The sequence below is a fragment of the Pseudophryne corroboree genome, chromosome 2 (genome assembly GCF_028390025.1).
Source record: "Pseudophryne corroboree isolate aPseCor3 chromosome 2, aPseCor3.hap2, whole genome shotgun sequence".
Taxonomy (NCBI): Eukaryota; Metazoa; Chordata; class Amphibia; order Anura; family Myobatrachidae; genus Pseudophryne; species Pseudophryne corroboree.
Window position 1 is genome coordinate 1,046,453,167 of NC_086445.1, and position 16,994 is coordinate 1,046,470,160.

The 16,994-nt window shown below is 45.9% G+C and overlaps 1 protein-coding gene across 1 annotated transcript in view; it reads left to right on the top strand.

Moving 5' to 3' along the window:
- TBX15 (T-box transcription factor 15) overlaps nucleotides 1-16,378 on the top strand; it is a 162,286-nt gene extending 145,908 nt beyond the window's left edge. The window contains exons 7-8 of the mRNA XM_063956877.1: nucleotides 7,857-7,954; nucleotides 10,497-16,378. Of these exons, the coding sequence (XP_063812947.1) occupies nucleotides 7,857-7,954; nucleotides 10,497-11,278 (880 nt within the window). The 3' untranslated portion in view covers nucleotides 11,279-16,378. The remainder of the gene's footprint in view (nucleotides 1-7,856; nucleotides 7,955-10,496) is intronic.
- The last annotated feature ends 616 nt before the right edge of the window (nucleotides 16,379-16,994 follow it).

Consider the following 16,994-nt stretch of genomic DNA (forward strand, 5'->3'; position numbering starts at 1 on the left):
TATTTATATTGCGGGGTCGCATGAAAGACAAATGTCTTGGTTTTGCACTAGCCTGCCTTAAACGCGCGCAACCAATCTCCAATCTGGGCAGAGGCACCTTCAAACTAGATGTGTGCCTTGCTGATCAGAGAGATGGAATCATCATCAGTGACGCTAGTCCGCCCTCCTATCGCTTTCATATTACACCTAACAAATAGCTTAGAAACAAACACTGATATATCTCCTAAAATGCAGCGTAGTTTAGCCTAATTTATCATTATATTACTCATCGGAGTCTTTATTATATGCGGCAACTTTGTGTGCGTGGGGCGTTTTATTGCATTGTGCGGACTGCGCTTGGTAATTTGCTTCTTCGCCATAGTGCAGGAGATGCCAAAAATTTCTCATCAGGTGCATAAGACAATAACAGTTCATGGTCTTGAAAATGTGACCTCTGAACCCCTTTATCTCATTACTATAAAATCATTCCTATCACCTCCAAACAACTCACTGACTGATTGTGCAGACGTTCTACAAGCCTTTCTTCCATATCCGACACTAATAGCATCTGACAGGGTCTGGACACTGCATGTACTATATACTGTCTCTGGTATCAGCTCATCCTAAATGTGCTCATTATCTGCCTTTCATCTGCTCCTCAATCTGTCCATCATCTGGTCATAAATCTGTCTATCATCTGCTCCTCAATCTGTCCATCAGCTGGTCATAAATCTGTCTATCATCTGCTCCTCAATCTGTCCATCAGCTGGTCATATATCTATCTATCTATCTATCTATCTATCTATCTATCTATCTATCTATCTATCTATCTATCTATCTATCATCTGCTCCTCAATCTATTCATCATCTGGTCATAAATCTGTCTATCATTTACTCCTCAATCTATCCATCATCTGGTTATAAATCTGTCTATAATCTGCTCCTCAATCTATCCATCATCTGCTCCTCAATCTGTCCATCATCTGGTCGTAAATCTGTCGGTATCATCTGCTTCTGAATCTTAATTCTAAATATGTTTATTTTCTGTTTATGACCTGTTTTTAACTTTCTGTCATCTAAATAAAAATCTACCAACTGCTCATACATTTGTCTATTACTCAAATCTGTAAATCACATGCTTCTAAATCTGTCCATAATTTACTGTGAAACCTTCATCTCACCTACTCTTACATCTCTCTGTCACCTACTCATAATATCAGTCTATCATCTACTCCTACATCTGTCCATCATTTAGTCCTAAATCTCTCCATCACCTAGTCTTACGTCTCTGTCCATCATTTACTCCTAAATCCATCACCTAGTCTTATGTCTGTCCAACATTTACTCCTAAATCTATCACCTTGTCTTATATCTGTCCATCATTTACTCCTAAATCTATCACTTAGTCTTATGTCTGTCCATCATTTACTCCTAAATCTATCACCTTGTCTTATATCTGTCCAACATTTACTCCTAAATCAATAACCTAGTCTTATGTCTGTCTGTCATTTACTCCTTAATCTATCACCTAATCTTACATCTGTCCATCATTTACTCCTAAATCTATCACTTAGCCTTAGGTCTATCCATCATTTACTCCTCAATCTATCACCTAGCCTTACGTCTGTCTATTATTTACTCCTAAATCAATCACTTTGTCTTATATCTGTCCAACATTTACTCCTAAATCAATCACCTTGTCTTATGTCTGTCCGTCATTTACGCCTAAATCTATCACCTAGTCTTACTTCTGTCCATCAGTAACTCCTAAATCTGTCACCTAATCTTACATCTGTCCATCATTTACTCCTAAATCTATCACCTAGTCTTATGTCTGTCCATCAGTAACTCCTAAATCTGTCACCTAATCTTACATCTGTCCATCATTTACTCCTAAATCTGTCACCTAGTCTTACGTCTGTCCATCATTTACTCCTAAATCTATCACCTAGTCTTACGTCTGTCCACCATTTACTCCTAAATCTATCACCTAGTCTTACGTCTGTCCATTTATTTACTCCTAAATCTGTCCATCACCTACTCTCAGTTCTGTCCGTCATTTACGCCTAAATCTATCACCTAGTCTTAAGTCTGTCCATCATTTACTCTAAAATCTATCACCTAATGTTACGTTGTCCATCATTTACTCCTACATCTATCACCTAGTCTTATGTCTGTCCGTCATTTACTCATAAATCTATCACATAGTCTTCAGTCTGTCCGTCATTTACTCATAAATCTATCACCTAGTCTTACATCTGTCCGTCATTTACTCATAAATCTATCACCTAATCTTAGGTCTGTCCATCATTTACTCTTAAATCTGTCACCTAGTCCAGGGGTGGCCAACCAGTCGGTGACAAAGAGCCAAAAAACTTTGTTAGGTACGTCAAAGAGCCGACATCGAGCCGATGGCGCGCATGCAAAAATGGAATGTGGCCTTGTGCCTGCTAGGCCACACCCCTGGTATAAAATACATTGAAAAAGCCAGAACGACATAAAATAAATTTTTTAAAGCCAGATTCATTGAAAAAGCCACTTTCACAAAAAATAATTGAAAAAGCCAGATTCACATAATAAACTTCAGCTCTCCCATGTGTCACTCCAGCCAGCACCCTCCTGTCACTCCAGCCAGCACCCTCCCGCGTCACTCCTGCCAGAACCCTCCTATGTCACTCCAGCCAGCTCCCCCATGTGTCACTACTTCCAGCACCCTCCTGTCACTCCAGCCAGCTGCCCCATGTGTCACTCCTGCTACCACCCTCCTATATCACTCCAGCCAGCTCCCCCATGTGTCACTCCTGCTACCACCCTCCTATGTCACTCCAGCCAGCTGCCCCATGTGTCACTCCTGCTACCACCCTCCTATGTCACTCTAGCCAGCTCCCCCATGTGTCACTCCTGCTACCACCCTCCTATGTCACTCCAGCCAGCTGCCCCATGTGTCACTCCTGCTACCACCCTCCTATGTCACTCCAGCCAGCTCTCCCATGTGTCACTCCTGCTACCACCCTCCTATATCACTTCAGCCAGCTCCCCCATGTGTCACTCCTGCTACCACCCTCCTATGTCACTCCAGCCATATCTCCCATGTGTCACTCCTGCTACCACACTCCTATGTCACTCCAGCCATATCTCCCATGTGTCACTCCTGCTACCACCCTCCTATGTCACTCCAGCCATATCTCCCTTGTGTCACTCCTGCTACCACACTCCTATGTCACTCCAGCCATATCTCCCATGTGTCACTCCTGCTAGCACCCTCCTATGTCACTCCAGCCATATCTCCCATGTGTCACTCCTGCTACCACCCTCCTATGTCACTCCAGCCATATCTCCCATGTGTCACTCCTGCTACCACACTCCTATGTCACTCCAGCCATATCTCCCATGTGTCACTCCTGCTAGCACCCTCCTATGTCACTCCAGCCATATCTCCCATGTGTCACTCCTGCTACCACCCTCCTATGTCACTCCAGCCATATCTCCCATGTGTCACTACTTCCAGCACCCTCCTACGTCACTCCTGCCAGGACACTCCTGTGTCTCTCCAGCCAGCTCCCCCATGTGTCACTGTAGCCCACCCTCATGTATCACTACAGCCCCCCCATCAACTCATGCCATTGCAGCAGTCCCTAATGTGTCCTCTGTTTGCTTGTGGGTGTCTCACCTCTAGTATCTGACTCCTTCAGTTTTCAGTCCCTGTAGTGCTGCTGCGTGTCTGGTTGGAGTGCAGCAGTTTCTGTATCTGTTGTGGTCACATGATTCAGAGTGTTGGGAGCCACATTTGAATAAAGAAAGAGCCACAGGTTGGCCACCGCTGACCTAGTCTTACATCTGTCCATCATTTACTCCTAAATCTATCACCTAGTTTTACGTCTGTCATTTACTCCTAAATCTATCACCTAGTCTTATGTCTGTCCATCATTTTCTCCTAAATCTATCACCTAGTCTTACGTCTGTTCGTCATTTACTCCTAAATCTATCCCCTAGTCTTATGTCTGTCCATCATTTTCTCCTAAATCTATCATCTAGTCTTACGTCTGTCCATCATTTACTCCTAAATCTATCACCTAGTCTTACGTCTGTCCATCATTTTCTCCTAAATCTATCACCTAGTCTTATGTCTGTCCATCATTTTCTCCTAAATCTATCACCTAGTCTTATGTCTGTCCATCATTTACTCCTAAATCCATCACCTAGTCTTATGTCTGTCCGTCATTTTCTCCTAAATCTATCACCTAGTCTTACTTCTGTCCATCAGTAACTCCTAAATCTGTCACCTAATCTTACATCTGTCCATCATTTACTCCTAAATCTATCACCTAGTCTTACGTCTGTCCATCATTTACTCCTAAATCTATCACCTAGTCTTACGTCTGTCCATCATTTACTCCTAAATCTATCACCTAGTCTTACGTCTGTCCATCATTTACTCCTAAATCTATCCCCTAGTCTTATGTCTGTCCATCATTTTTTCCTAAGTCTATCATCTAGTCTTACGACTGTCCATCATTTATTCCTAAATCTATCACCTAGTCTTACGTCTGTCCATCATTTTTTCCTAAATCTATCACCTAGTCTTATGTCTGTCCATCATTTACTCCTAAATCTATCACCTAGTCTTATGTCTGTCCATCATTTACTCCTAAATCTATCACCTAGTCTTACGTCTGTCCATCATTTACTCCTAAATCTATCCCCTAGTCTTACGTCTGTCCATCATTTACTCCTAAATCTATCCCCTAGTCTTATGTCTGTCCATCATTTACTCCTAAATCTATCACCTAGTCTTACGTCTGTCCACCACTTACTCCTAAATCTATCACCTAGTCTTATGTCTGTCCATCATTTTTTCCTAAGTCTTTCATCTAGTCTTACGGCTGTCCATCATTTATTCCTAAATCTATCACCTAGTCTTACGTCTGTCCATCATTTTCTCCTAAATCTATCACCTAGTCTTATGTCTGTCCATCATTAACTCCTAAATCTATCACCTAGTCTTACGTCTGTCCATCATTTACTCCTAAATCTATCACCTAGTCTTACGTCTGTCCAACATTTACTCCTAAATCCATCACCTAGTCTTACGTCTGTCCATCATTTACTCCTAAATCTATCACCTAGTCTTATGTCTGTCCATCATTTTTTCCTAAGTCTATCATCGAGTCTTACGGCTGTCCATCATTTATTCCTAAATCTATCACCTAGTCTTACGTCTGTCCATCATTTTCTCCTAAATCTATCACCTAGTCTTACGTCTGTCCATCATTTACTCCTAAATCTATCACCTAGTCTTACGTCTGTCCATCATTTACTCCTAAATCTATCACCTAGTCTTACGTCTGTCCATCATTTACTCCTAAATCTATCACCTAGCCTTACGTCTGTCCATCACTTACTACTAAATGTATCACCTACTCTTACATCTGTCCATCATCTATTGATCATCTATCATGTACTCCTAGATAGGACCAAACCTTAACTTTTATTCTGCTTGAAACTGTTGTATAATGAGGGTCCAATGACTGGTCAGCAAATATCTGACCATAAGGGCAGTAATGCCTCCTATTTACTTGTCATCACTGTGAGCAATCTGCAAGATCCTCTTCTCCCACAAATACTGATGGGTAATAAATGGTCTGTCATCTATTTCCAGCTGCCCCGTCATGTACTCTGGGCTATTCCTGTTCATCCTTCAGCTACTCCTAGGTGTCCTGCATTCCCTCTGGACAGCAGCATGAGTCTGGTGCCCTCCTGTCTATTCTTAGATGTCACTTGCACCGCTATAACTGTAGCTATCCCGAGGTTCTCCTGGCATTCCCTTCCCCTCCGCTACTATACATACTACTCTATGTCCTGCTCATAGCTGCATCCTATCCACTTCTACATACCCCCAGTGCCCTGTGTGCCAGCTGTCCCTCACCTATAGCACATTGCCGGATCAGCTCGTCTCCCCTTAGCTGTCTCCTACCTTACTCTGCGCTCTGCAATGGTGACATATCTGACAGGGCAGAGACCATGTGGGTTCCATTATACAGATATGCAGGACATCTTGTTCCATTTTCCATATAATGCAGCAGTTTGATTTATTGCCCGATATTAAAAATGTGGAGCCCTAAGACAAGGGGAAGAAAGATGAAAAGATACATCAGATTTTTCATACCTATTAAAAGTACAAAACTCTCTTTAAACAGATCCAAATGTAGTGAGGAGCGGAGTGCAGGCCCATAGCATAGGTTCTTGTTTAGTGTGTGAGCTCTGTCCTCTGCTGAGAGGGGTCTCCAATCCTCACAACGACAGCTTCGTAACGTGGACGCTGGAGGCACCAGCACCAGGTCCAACCGCTGACCTGTGCCTCGTGGTGCTCTTCAGTCTAATCATTTTACACTTCAATTAGAATAAGTATAAGATTAAAGATCCAAAATATGGGAAAGATGCAATAAAAAAAACTGGGTCTGTAGCGTATGCGCCATCGTCGTCAGTGAGCAATCGCACCTGTCCTATACTAGATCCAAAAATGTGCCTTCTAAAATGCGTATCTTCCCTTACTTCCAGGATTGCATGTGCTTTAGCACGCCCTTACCGGGTGTAGCCTGTGCGTGAATTCCCCGTCACACCCACTGCTGTAAGATGTGCATGTACCTGCAAATTCACACAAGTTTCCCTACACAAATAGGCGTATGGTCAGTTCTGGAATAGCTCCTAAGTGTTTTTGAAGCCAAAATCTTTTGTACAGAATTATAACTCTCCTCACCTCAACGTTCCTCAAATAAACCCTCAATATCTCTTCATCTGACTGACTCCACTATGCCCCATCCCTGGAAGCAGATGCTTAGGTTATTTTGGGTGTTTTGGTTATAAAATATTATACTGTACGAGGGGATGGTAAAGAGACTACAGGGGGAGATTTATCAAAGTTTGGAGTCAATCAGCTCCTGTCATGTTACTGGCTGTGTTTGCAAAATGAGAGCGATGAGCTGATTGGTTGGTACGTTGTCTCGCTCCACTTTCTCTCTCTCTGAGCTTTGATAACTCTCCCCCTAAGAGATCAGGATATAGATGATTGGCTTTTGCTGGAGGCCCATTATATGTCAAGTACGAGATCTGAGCTGAAGTCAGAACATTCCCAGTTGTTCCATAAATCATTACTACGTTTGTATGATTCATCCAAGGGAGGGAGAGAGAACAGAGAAATATTTATATGATATTTGGGCTAATCTGATGAGCTCTAACAAAGGTGAAACAGTCTGTCTGGAATCAGATTACTCATTATCGTTCTCAGGATCTAAGAGCGCTGAATTGTTGACATCAGAACTCACTAATTAGAAACAATGACATTGCATCTCGCTACTTGTGCATCTGTTACCAGCTAATAATGTGATAGCCAGGGGCAGAACATTGCATGTTTGGGCCCATAATGAAAATTGGGGCCCTGTGAAAATGCTCTAGCCTCCCAGGACCTCACCCCACCATCTGTGGGTTTGGCATATACTATACGTTTTAAAGCCTTTGACAGCAATTTCTAAGAGCAGAGTAGGTGACCGAAAGGGGGGTAACCTGGCATTGCCAGACACCCCTCGCCCCTGCGGTGATGGGGACTCTAGTTATAAGAGGAAGCTACTAAATACAGCTTTTATGTGTTGTGAGTGTGTGAAGACACTTTAGTACATGGGCTAACTCTGATTACGGGGGGGAAGGTTTCTCTGCAGAATCTTGTAGAGGTCCTGGACAGACGGAGCGTATAAGCCGCCGCCCCTGGGAAAAGCGCGGGTCTCCTTCACAGTCTGTCAGGGGGAGACCTGCTGTGCACTTTTATTGAGTGTTACATAAACAGGTCCTGTCTTCCATTTACCTAATCTTCCTCTCGTTCACAGCACGGGCCTGGAGGCCATCATGGAGACGTACGCGTTCTGGAGACCACCGGTCCGCACTCTTACCTTTGAAGATTTTACAACCATGCAGAAGCAGCAAGGTGAGTGCAGCCCTATCCAGAGACTGATGATTGCACTTGTTGGGAGAGTTTCCATCTGCTGAGCAGCTGAGGGCTCTGACCAGTGGTTTCACTTACAGAGGAGTAAAGGCGGGCAGAGGAACGAGCCGTACGGGCGAGTGCAGCCAGGGGTCTGTGATCATTCCTGGCTGGGGACCAGCATCAGAGACACGGGGGAGAACGTGACAGGGGAGCGCGCTCTTCTCTGCCGTTATACGTGCAACGTTTTAGGGGCTGATGTATTGTTGGATGCAATTTATGCAAAAAAAAAAAAAAACACGACAGCCAAAAATGGTGTATGAAAAACATACCCACTGTTCACAGTGTGTAGAGGCGCGGGTATCGCCAAATTCACGGTATGCGGAGGTATGGGTATCGCCAAATTCACGGTATGCGGAGGCACGGGTATCGCCAAATCACAGTATGCAGAGGCATGGATATAGCCAAATTCACAGTATGCGGAGGAGTGGGTATCGCCAAATTCACGGTATGCGGAGGTATGGGTATCGCCAAATTCACGGTATACGGAGGAGTGGGTATCGCCAAATTCACGGTATACAGAGGCATGGATATCGCCAAATTCACTGTATGCGGAGGTATGGGTATCGTCAAATTCACGGTATACGGAGGAGTGGGTATCGCCAAATTCACGGTATGCGGAGGCATGGATATCGCTAAATTCACGGTATGCACAATGACAGCCAAACCCTCTCTCACCAGTGTAATAATGGGTGTGCTCTGCTTGCTTCCTGTTTGCGTTCCCTATTACCCTACTTGTACACAATATAATAATGCAATGAAGTGTCGTATACACAGCAGGGGTTGGGGAGGAAATGTTAATGTCAACATCACAACTCTCTACATTGTGGTGTCCACCTTTAGGCTACATCCCAAGCAGTGCACAGTGGAGGTCATTCCGAGTTGATCGCTCGCTAGCAGCTTTTAGCAGCCGTGCAAACGCTATGCCGCCGCCCCCTGGGAGTGTATTTTAGCTTAGCAGAAGTGCGAACGAAAGGATCGCAGAGCGGCGGCAAAGATTTTTGGTGCAGTTTTAGAGTAGCACAAAACCTACTCAGCGCTTGCGATCACTTCAGACTGTTTAGTTCCTGTTTTGACGTCACAAACACGCCCTGCGTTCGCCCAGCCACGCCTGCGTTTTTCCTGGCACGCCTGCGTTTTTTTGAACACTCCCTGAAAACGGTCAGTTGACACCCAGAAACGCCCACTACATGTCAATCACTCTGCGGCCACCAGTGCAACTGAAAAGCTTCGCTAGACCTTGTGTAAAACTACATCGTTCGCTGTAATAGTACGTTGTGCGTACGCATTGCGCCGCATACGCATGCGCAGAAGTGCCGTTTTTTTGCATCATCGCTGCACAGCGAACTAATGCAGCTAGCGATCAACTCGAAATGACCACCTTAGTGTCATCACAAAATGCATTTATAAACTGCTCCCATATACAATCAATAAAAATTAAAAAGCAGGTAAATACCAAGCGTCTGATACTTATTATTCCCTTTATAAAACAAATGGAAATATCAATGAAGCAATGATAACAGATGGATGTGACTCCATATAATAAGGCCGCCATGCTGGTGAATTCCATATTATGCCCAAGCAGCCAATCAGAAGTGGCTAAACAACTCTGCGTATCCTGCCATCCAACACCCACCGCCAGGGCTGCCATCAGAAACTGTGGGGCCCACGGCGGTTCCTGTCCGCTCCCACCTAGCAAATGTAACAATATTTATATGTAACATGCATCTAACTCTGACTATGTGCATCTGGCGGTGTGTGTGCGTTGTACACGCAGTAATAAAATAGCTGAGCTCCATAGTGTCACACGTCTGTAGTAGAAGAACTTTTATACAGTGTGTGCGTGTGTGCGTGCGTGCGTGCGTGCGTGTGTGCGTGTGTGTTATTAGCAGCTTGGTCAGGGAAGGGTTATGAAGCTCCTCCGTCAGGTGCCCCCACAGTTACCCGCCTTGTGGAATAGAGGAGCTGCTGACCTTTCTGCTTAGCTGGACATCATTAATTCAATGTTCAGGGGATGAGTAAGGGAGCGGCTGAGTATCACATGTGCCCACACCTGCCGGCCTGGCATCAGAGCAGGCACAGCAACGGGCACAGCTAAGGACTTACATAATGTATAGTAATACTTCTATCTATCTTTATGTAACTAAAGGGAGATGTATCAAGTCTTGGAGAGAGATCAAGCAGAGAAGTTGCCCATAGCAGCCAATTAGTGGCTGTCATTTTCATAGACTGTGCTAAATATTTGACAGTGAGAAGCTGATTGGTTAAAGTTCTGCCGAGGCCTGATACACCCCCCTCAGTCAGTCAGTAGGGTGAGGGTACCCTGGAGCTGTTGGGCGGAGGTGGAGCAGCCTTGGCAGATGTCTGATTGCTACGTTAGCACTGATTATTCAGTATTTGCGGTGTCTGCCTTCGGGCCCCTGTGTGTCCAGTCCTGTTCCCTGATGCTAGACTGCTCACACTCTTCTCTGCTCTGTTTCCCCAGGAGGCAGCACAGGGACGTCGCCTACGACCTCCAGCACCGGGACTCCGTCGCCCTCGGCCTCCTCCCACCTCCTCTCGCCATCTTGCTCTCCTCCCACCTTCCATCTGGCCCCCAACTCCTTCAACGTTGGCTGCCGGGAAAATCAGCTGTGCAACCTCAATCTGTCCGAGTACCCTGCCTGCGCCAGGAGCAACATGTCCGCACTCCAGAACTACCCAGGTCTGAGCGATAACGGATACAACAGGTTACAAGGAGGGAACTCCGCCGGCACCCAGCCATCCGATACCTTTATGCCCCAGAGGACTTCATCCTTAATTTCTGGGATGCCAACCCCTTCATCTTTGCCAAGCAACAGCAAGATGGATGCATACGGTGGGCAGCTGGGCTCTTACCCCACCTCCCAGTTCCAGTATATGATGCAGGCAGGAAACCCTTCCTCCAGCTCCTCCTCCTCACACATGTTTGGAAGCAGTCACATGCAACAAGGTTCTTACAACGCCTTCTCCATTCACAACCCTTACAACCTCTATGGATACAACTTCCCCGGCTCTAGCCGCCTGGCCGCGAGCCCCGAGAAACTGACTGCACCCCAAGGCACTTTACTCTGCTCCTCTCCATCCAACGTTGCTTTTAGCGACAGACAGTACCTGTCCTCTGGCATGGAGGCCATGCATATGATTGGCAACCCATCAGCCAATCAGCAGGCAGCAAATGCCTGTGACAGCAGACAGTATGGCGCTGTCCCAGGGTCGTCATCACAAATGTCTGTGCACATGGTTTAAAGAGCATCTGGGTCTTCATCGGTTGGACAGTAGAAACCTCAGTGCCTTACATTAGCCGCAGATACGTGGAGACGTGGCGCTTGCTGTCATCTCCTGGGACAATCATGTAGCAGATATACAATGCAAATATCATGGATGTATTTTTCAGCATAAATGCCACTTGTAGAACCCTCCTTCCTTGATGGAGTCCTGAGATGTACACCTATGTCACAGCCTGGAGGGTTTCAAAGCCCAGTGGGATCATTTATCAAAGTCTTCTGAACCAGAAAATCTAAGAGTTGTGGGTGTGAGACTTTGCTAGATGTTGCCCTTTGGAATGGCCGTGACTGGGACCCTCGGTTCTGCTGGTGTGACCGGGTGGTGATCGGTACAGTATGGTATGTGAGCTTGCACGTTGTGGACAGTGCTGAGAAATGTTGTTCTACAAGACCTCCGTTGGCTGTCTATGTTTGAGCCTTGCTCCCAAAAGGTGGGGTCCAACTTGTGACTCCACACGGCAGGGCGGCTGCTGGGAAATTGGCGGATGAAGTGTAATCACTATCAGCAAACGAGGAGAAAATACTCCTTTGAATCGTTCATGAGAAGTGAAGTGTAAAGTGTGCAGGAAAGGTTTAGACAGACATGGTTTTCAAGATGCTTCTGTTCTAGCAGGAGATGTCAACACCTCATTGAGAGAATGGCTGACATTACGCACAAGCCAATAAGGAGTTCCGTCACCAAAATATTACCCAATATGAGGGTGACTTGTGCTTTTCCCATTCTCTTTAAGGAATTGTTAAATTGTCAAAAAAAAATGTTGTGAGTTGGATATGAAACCGGAATGTCTTAGTACCCCTCGGAGCAATAATGAGTTATCCCGTTAACTTCCGTTCCTCCCATTGATGGATACAATATAATTCTTGCTGTCTGTCATAAAGATCCTCCTATATACAGACTATAATGCATCTACAAGACATATATATTTAGACGCCATGACCCGAGAGACGTCAGCTATTCCTGTGTTGCTTGGAGTCTTATCAAAGTTTTTATGCTGCACAGAACAGAAGTGACAGAGTAACAGAGGAGAATATCTCAATGACTTTCCCCGTTTCAGTGCCTTCAGCTGCTGTTCCGTCACAGCTCATTTTGCCTTCAATAGAACATAGTATTTTTAGGGGAAGCTCTGTAGAAAGCCACATGGAGTATAAAGCCCGACCTTTGGTTTTAATAAACAAAAATTGCATTAAAAAAAAAACAACTGAACAAACAACCCTTCCTAAAACAATATGGCTTCCAGACGCAGTCCCAGATGCCTTGTAGTTGTACATGGTCGCCAGGTGTGTGGTATAAGCCATGACTGAGTATGCACTATGCTTGTGTGATTTTACTTTATACCGCTGGTTTTATGAAAGAAGAGTTTTCATTGGTAGAAGAAAAGATGAACAAAGTTACAGGGTAATTTCGCATGAAATGAATTTTATGGTGGGACAGGCCGTTCTCTCAGGTGCAAATTTCCGGTGATGCAATCTTTCGGGTCAGTGCTAATCCACAAAGTGCCTATTCCACAGCTCTGTATTTCTAAACTCACATTGTGTAGTCTACAAACAGAGGTGGGAAAATGACCGGACATTCATTGTGCTCTGATGTGTAGGTCAGATTCCAGTGCAAACACAATAAGGGGAATCGTTACTGGCACATTTCATATGGGGAAGGGTTAAATTCCCAGCCAAATATTCAGCAGAACACTTCCACAAATTGCTCACGTGACTCCTGTCCTGTCTATTTTCTCTAGCGCAGAGATTTCACCGCCACCAGCAAAATCCGATAACTCCTGTTATGAAAATTCCCCATTGTGGGTGCAATATCCACTGACGGGGTGGGGGTGGGGGGGATTTCTACACAGCAAAAAATGAATTCCAACTATGAACCTATTTATCTTTAATTACTTTCAGAATAATTGTGATAATATTGCACATAGCTGAATGTAATATTCCATCCATCAGATAATATCCAAGACCCATTTCTACATATAAAATGTAAATTTTGGGGGCAGTTATTACACCCAGTGCTGTGAGTAGCTGTGTAATATTATTATTGTTTCTATTATCATTTGTAACAAACTGCTGTGATATTACGGTTAGCGTTCCTTGAAGGGCTCAGGTGCGTTAACGCATTTCGCCGCAACAGCCGGATTCTGCATCAGTTTTGTATCAGCAAAATATATATATATTTTTAAATGACATTTTGTAGCTGAGATATGGGTTAAAGTGTAATTTGTAATATACTGTACACACATGTAAAAAGAATTTGCCTGAACTCAAGATATTTTACAGCGTGTTCTGGATACAGACGTTCACCTCGCTTCCTGTTTTGTGTAACAAGAAGTCCGTCCAAAAGCTCCGTATTACAGTACAAAGGAAAATTACTTGGACTTTGTTCATTTGGAAGATCACACGGAATGGCAGTTACTTTATGTTCCGCCCATGTATCGAAACTCTGACATGTATTTATCAATGGAAAAATATAAACTTTTACATAGGGTTGATTTTTCTTTTTAAGCTATAGTATTCCTCTAAGTACAGTACATGAAAAGGTTGTTTCTGACTTTCCTCATACACTCTCTTCCACTGAGCACACACTCACATCCACTGAGCACACACTCACATCTGCTGAGCACACACTCTCTTCCACTGAGCACACACTCACATCCGCTGAGCACACACTCTCTTCCACTGAGCACACACTCACATCCGCTGAGCACACACTCTATTCCACTGAGCACACACTCACATCCTCTGAGCACACACTCACATCCTCTGAGCAAGCTCTCACATCTGAGCACACACTCTCTTCCACTGAGCACACACTCACATCCACTGAGCACACACTCACATCCTCTGAGCACACACTCTCTTCCACTGAGCACACACTCACATCCGCTGAGCACACACTCTATTCCACTGAGCACACACTCACATCCGCTGAGCACACACTCTTCCACCGAGCACACACTCACATCCGCTGAGCACACACTCTCTTCCACTGAGCACACACTCACATCCGCTGCCTCTGTGGATGCTCTGGCAATCTGCCCCACAGGCCGCTCACAGTCTGCAGCTGTTGTGTCAGAGGACACATAGGGGCTCAATTATCAACGAGTGATAAAAATCTTCGTGAATGATGAAACTCGTCGTGAATGATGAAACTCGTTGCATATGATAAATGGTGCTCCAGCCAATCAGCTTCTGTCATGTGACGGCGGCATCCCGACCATCAAACTTTTGACAGCCCCTAACCCTCCCCTGCCCTCTACCCTAACCCTCCCCTGCCCTCTACCCTAACCCTCCCCTCTATCCTAACCTTCCCCTGCCCTCTACCGTAACCCTCCCCTGCTCCCTACTCTAACCCTCCCCTGCCCTCTACCTTAACCTTCCCCTCTACCCTAACCCTCCCCTCTACCCTAACCCTCCCCTGCCCTCTACCCTAACCCTCCCCTCTACTCTAACCCTCCCCTGCCCTCTACCCTAACCCTCCCCTCTACCCTAACCATCCCCTGCCCTCTACCCTAACCCTCCCCTGCCCTCTACCCAAACCCTCCCCTACCCTCTACCCTAACCCTCCCCTCTATCCTAACCTTCCCCTGCCCTCTACTGTAACCCTCCCCTGCTCCCTACTCTAACCCTCCCCTGCCCTCTACCTTAACCTTCCCCTCTACCCTAACCCTCCCTCTACCCTAACCCTCCCCTGTCCTCTACCCTAACCCTCCCCTCTACTCTAACCCTCCCCTGCCCTCTACCCTAACCCTCCCCTCTACCCTAACCATCCCCTGCCCTCTACCCTAACCCTCCCCTCTATCCTAACCCTCCCCTGCCGTCTACCGTAACCCACCCCTGCTCCCTACTCTAACCCTCCCCTGCCCTCTACCTTAACCTTCCCCTCTACCCTAACCCTCCCCTCTACCCTAACTCTCCCCTGCCCTCTACCCTAACCCTCCCCTGCCCTCTACCCTAACCCTCCCCTCTATCCTAACCCTCCCTTGCCCTCTACCGTAACCCTCCCCTGCCGTCTACCGTAACCCTCCCCTGCCCTCTACTCTAACCCTCCCTTGTGGTTGTCTAACCTTCCACGGTGATGCCTAAACCTAACCTTCCCTTCCCCACTACCTAAACCTAACCCTCCCCGCATGGTGCTTTTACCCTAACCCCCCATCCCCGGTACCAAACCATCTCCTTCCCATCCCTGCACCCTAACCCCCCCTACTATTGCCTAAACCTAACCTCCCACCCGCCCCAGGCAGGACGCGAGCGCATCCTGCTAACAGAACGCTCAAGATTCCAGGTGTCGTCATTTTGACACCGGGATCCCGAGATTGTGAGGCCGGCGTTATGGACTCCGGCTTCGATATTTTGATGATGCCATTTTATCTACATCCCCAGCTCCTAACTGTCATGTGTTTGAAAAAATGACAGTTGGGAGCTGATTGGCTGAAGCACCGAGTATCATACGCAACGAGTTTTATCACTCGATGATAAATGGGCCCCTCAGTGCTTAGAATTTCAATTCTCTTTCCTTGTTTACATACACAGCGAGGACAATCTAACAGCCGGCGCTAGTGATGCTATTCACAATGCAGCCGACGCGTGGCTTCACACCACAGCCGACGTGTCGCCTCACACCGCAGCCGACGTGTCGCTTCACACAGCAGCCGAACTCCTATTTATAGTGTCATTATTGGACTGCTTTGTGAATTTGGTTATATAGCTTTTCTTTGTGACTTTTCAGTTCGTAGCAGCAGCAGGCGGCTCTGACGTCACCCCCTAAGCTCAGCCCCTGAGGGAGGCGGAGTAGAGTCAGCCGGGTATATAATCGGGGGGCTCAGTCTGGGAGTGGGGGGCTTGGGGGTGGCTGCTGCTCTCATGAAACATAGAACTTGCAGTTGTGTGATAATAACATAACATATGACATAATCAGATTTCTGTTTGAACGTGTTGTATGTAGATAATGGTATTTAAGTGTCTGGAGAGCTGTGATCAGCTATGTAACAAATACTGTGTATAATATACTGCACTCTGTGTATAAGTGCCCGGCACACAGAACCCCAATAAATATCATTGCTCTCTCCCTTACCGCTCAGTCATTTCTACCTGTTCCTCTGTCTGACATTTGTTACATCACCGTATCAGCAAGAGAACGATACTGTATCGCCATGTCTGCCACTTGTAGCTAACGCGTGCTACCACAAGGGGGACATAAGGGGCAAATGGTTAGGGGGTGCCTATGACACAGAATGGGTGACATAGGGGCGTATGTATCAAAAGACAGTTTCCACATGAGTAAGGCACCTTCATACTGTGGGAAGCAGGGAGGGAGTATGGGGTAACCACAGACCTTATGACAAGCTAGAAGTGACCTCACCATATGACCTGTTTTTAGGACCCCCTTCTATTATTATTAAGTTTTTTGGGTTTTTTTACAAAAATCCTGGACCAGCGGCAGCTGTGACTGTGGCACGCACTTACCACGATGATTTATTATTTATGTATTAACAGTTTCCTATATAGCGCAGCAAATTCCGTTGCGCTTTACAATTGGACACACTGATAAAAACAAAACTGCTCGCAAGCTTACACTCTATGGGGAGATAGCAGTGCCAGATTAAGCTCCACACGGGCCGATAGCTGGAATTTTTGAAGGGCCTATTGTGCGCTACCACAGTGCGTGTGACTAGTGATATGGG